Below are 3,114 nucleotides of genomic sequence, written 5' to 3' on the forward strand. Positions count from 1 at the left end.
ACACCAGGAATTCAGGTCTTTTACTTTGCGCTGACAGAAGTTAACCCAAATTACCATTTCTTTATTTTAATAAGACAAAAGCTACAATAAAAAAAGCATTAAAAAAATCTCCAAACTTCACTGGATACAAGCAAAAATAGGAAGGATTGAGAAAAGGCTAAGAGAATCCAAGAGAGTGGAACTTGAGAGGGCTTTAGGGGGAGGAGGGAGCTTTTTACCTCTCCTGCTCTGGTCCACACCCTTCAGAACTCCCAAGAACACCCCTGTTAGGCAAGTAGAGAAAAGCAGAAACACAGGACTTCCAACACCACAAATAAATAAATAAATAAATATGTTAAACAAGAAATAACTTATCAGGCACCGCTTGAAAGGCCTGAACTCTCCAGGACCACACAAGTCACAGCAACCGATCATCCAGCTTTGGCAAAGGCCCTGCAGTCATCATAGGAGGAGTCTGAGCTGGACCTGAAACTCACACTAGAGCAGGAAACCGAATCTTTTGTTATTCTAGGGAGGGAACCCAATGAACCTGCCCTTCTTTTCAAGTACCCCGACAGCGTGCCTAAGTCATTCCCCAGTTGGGAGCGCCCCTCGCCGGAACTTCGGAACTCAGTTTTCAAGTTCTGAGCTCTAAGGGTAGAGTGACTTCTACGGTACCCATATCCACAAACCAGGGATCTTACAAACTTGTCCTTCTGTTTACTCCTTTTTTTTCCTCCGAAAGAGGACGTGGGTGGAGCTATACAAAGTCTGGGGTTCTAGATGCAGGAGTTTTTCTTAAGCACCTAGCTCTGCTCTGGGTGTGGGTGGAGCCGAGGGAGGAAGCGCCCAGGGAAAGAAGTTGCCTGGTCATCCTCAAGCCGGGCTTTTTTAAAAGTAAGGTTGTGCAAAGGGAGAGCGGCGGTTTGGGACAATCTGATAACCGCTTTGAGCAGAGTCTGGCCAGCTGACCTGCGCAGCGACCAGGATGAGCACAAGCTGGGGACTTAGCCCACAGGAAACACATAGCGGTAACGCTGGCTCAGTTTAAAGAAACAGAAATATCGACTTGAGGGGGCAAGGATCAAACTGAGTTAACGACGTTAAGTTTGTGGTTTGTACTAGCAGAACTGGGAGCATCGAAGTTACCGGGTTTGAAGAACAGAGTTGTTCAAAGTAGCGAGCGCTGTGTAGGAAGGAGGAAGGGCTGAGAAGATGTCCTGAAAGCCTTCCCAGTTGACCCACAAAACTCTCCGTTTTTCCTTGGTCACATGGCTTCTCTAGGTCCAGCTAACTAAGCGGTTATCACTGGCCTACGCCCGCTCCTCGCTCCCCGTTTTTGGCCTCTCTGCCCCCCTCCAGGCAGTGCCGAGCTTTAAAGCGTGCTGATCCTGGAAGCGCAGGTGCCATTACGAAAAACGCCTCCAGATTCCAGGTTCTCGGGCTGGAAGTCCTCCACACTGTAGGCGCGACTCTTCAGGGCGGTGGCGTAGTAGTCGACTGGCTCTTCCGCTGCGTTGTCCATCCAGCTGAGGCACAGGATGCGCTGGAAAGAGCGCTTGAAGTTGTCCGACAGGAAGCCATAGAGGATGGGGTTGGCACAGCTGTTGGCATAGCCGAGGATGACAGACAACTGGCTCACGGTGGCGTCGTCTTGCTCAGCGAAAACATTCACCAGCTGTACCACGTAGAAAGGCATCCAGCAGATGACAAACACCATCACCACCATCATCACCATTAAAGTGATCTTGCGCTCTGAGCGCTTGCGCTGCTGCCAGCCGGCTTTGAGGGCCACCATGCGCATCTTGGCAATGATGAGAACGTAACACAGGCAGATGGCACCGACAGGCAACAGGAAGCCCATGAGAAATGTATATAAGACGAAGCCCACCAGCCAGCGTTGGGCGGGCTCGGGCATGAGCATGTTGCAAGCCACCGTGCCATCGCTATTGGCGGCTGTGCGTGAGAAGACCACGATGGGCAAGATAACCAGTAGAGACAGTACCCACACACCCAAGTTCACCACCTTGGCTACAGTGGGCCGGCGGTAGCGCGCTGCCTTGATCGGGTGCACCACAGCCACATAGCGATCTACACTAAGCACAGTCAGGCAGTAAATGCTGGTGAACATGTTCACCGCGTCCACGCTGAGCACAAGGCGGCAAAGTAGCGCGCCAAAGGGCCAGTGGCGCAACAACGTGGAAGTGACCAGAAAGGGCACGCTGAGCATCAGCAGCTCATCTGCAATGGCCAGGTTTAGAATGTAGATGTTGGTTGCGGTCTTCATTTTGGCGTAACGCAGGATCACGTAGATGACCATGGAGTTCCCACACAGTCCCACCAAGCAGACCACGGAGTAGATGAAAGAGATGAGAATGGCGCTACCCTGGCCCTCGCTTAAGGTCCCATTCTGGGAAGCGTTTCGTCCTGGCTCGTCCATGCCGTCCGCAGCGCCGGCCCCGGGGCCCCTGCTGCAGGCGCCTTCCCCGCAGCTGCCTGGGCTGGGGCTAGGAGAAGAGGAGGGAGAGGAGGTGGTGCCATTGGAGAACATCCCGGCTCAAAGGGGCCGGTGCGGCTCAGGGCTAGGGCGCTCACCTTGCGCCCTTGCTGTCTGCGCCCTCCCCAGGCTCAAGACTCCCAGCTCGCTGCTCACAGCCGCCTGGCGCCGCCTGGCAGAGCTCAGCAGCTGCGGCGAGCAGGGCTCCTACCAAGGCGGGCCGGGCGCATCGCCCAGGGGCTGCTCGCGCACGGTCTCTTGCAGTTCTGTGGGTCCTGGGCACACCGGAGCGTGGAGAGACCAAGAGGCTAGCGCTCAGCGCGGTATGGCCATTAAGTGGAGCAGCTCTGGACTGGTGAATGATTAATAAGCAGCACCATCGCGTCAGCAGCTACGAAGGAGGGGGGGCACATAGGTGGTTTATTTCTCCCCTCCCAGTTCTCCCCCCCCCCATTTCCAGTCCCCTCTAGGATCAACTAGAAGATTGCTTCAGATTTCTCTCACAGCATTCTCACAACGTCTTCAGGCACTTCTAGCACGGACCTGAGGAGTTTCTCTACCTTTCTAAAGGATAGGTACCAGCCAATACTGGATCTTTTCTATTCCACCCCACTCCTACTCCAAGTAAAGACTGAGGC

At 53.9% G+C, this 3,114-nt stretch overlaps 1 protein-coding gene across 1 annotated transcript; it reads right to left on the reverse strand.

The window, feature by feature from the left end:
• Nucleotides 1–1,354: 1,354 nt before the first annotated feature.
• Sstr1 (somatostatin receptor 1) lies at nucleotides 1,355–2,530 on the reverse strand. The gene has a single exon (XM_038338185.1). It carries the CDS (start codon nucleotides 2,528–2,530, stop codon nucleotides 1,355–1,357), a length of 1,176 nt encoding a protein of 391 aa, XP_038194113.1.
• Between the last annotated feature and the right edge of the window lie 584 nt (nucleotides 2,531–3,114).

Source organism: Arvicola amphibius, chromosome 7 (genome assembly GCF_903992535.2).
Source record: "Arvicola amphibius chromosome 7, mArvAmp1.2, whole genome shotgun sequence".
In the NCBI taxonomy this organism is placed as follows: domain Eukaryota; kingdom Metazoa; phylum Chordata; class Mammalia; order Rodentia; family Cricetidae; genus Arvicola; species Arvicola amphibius.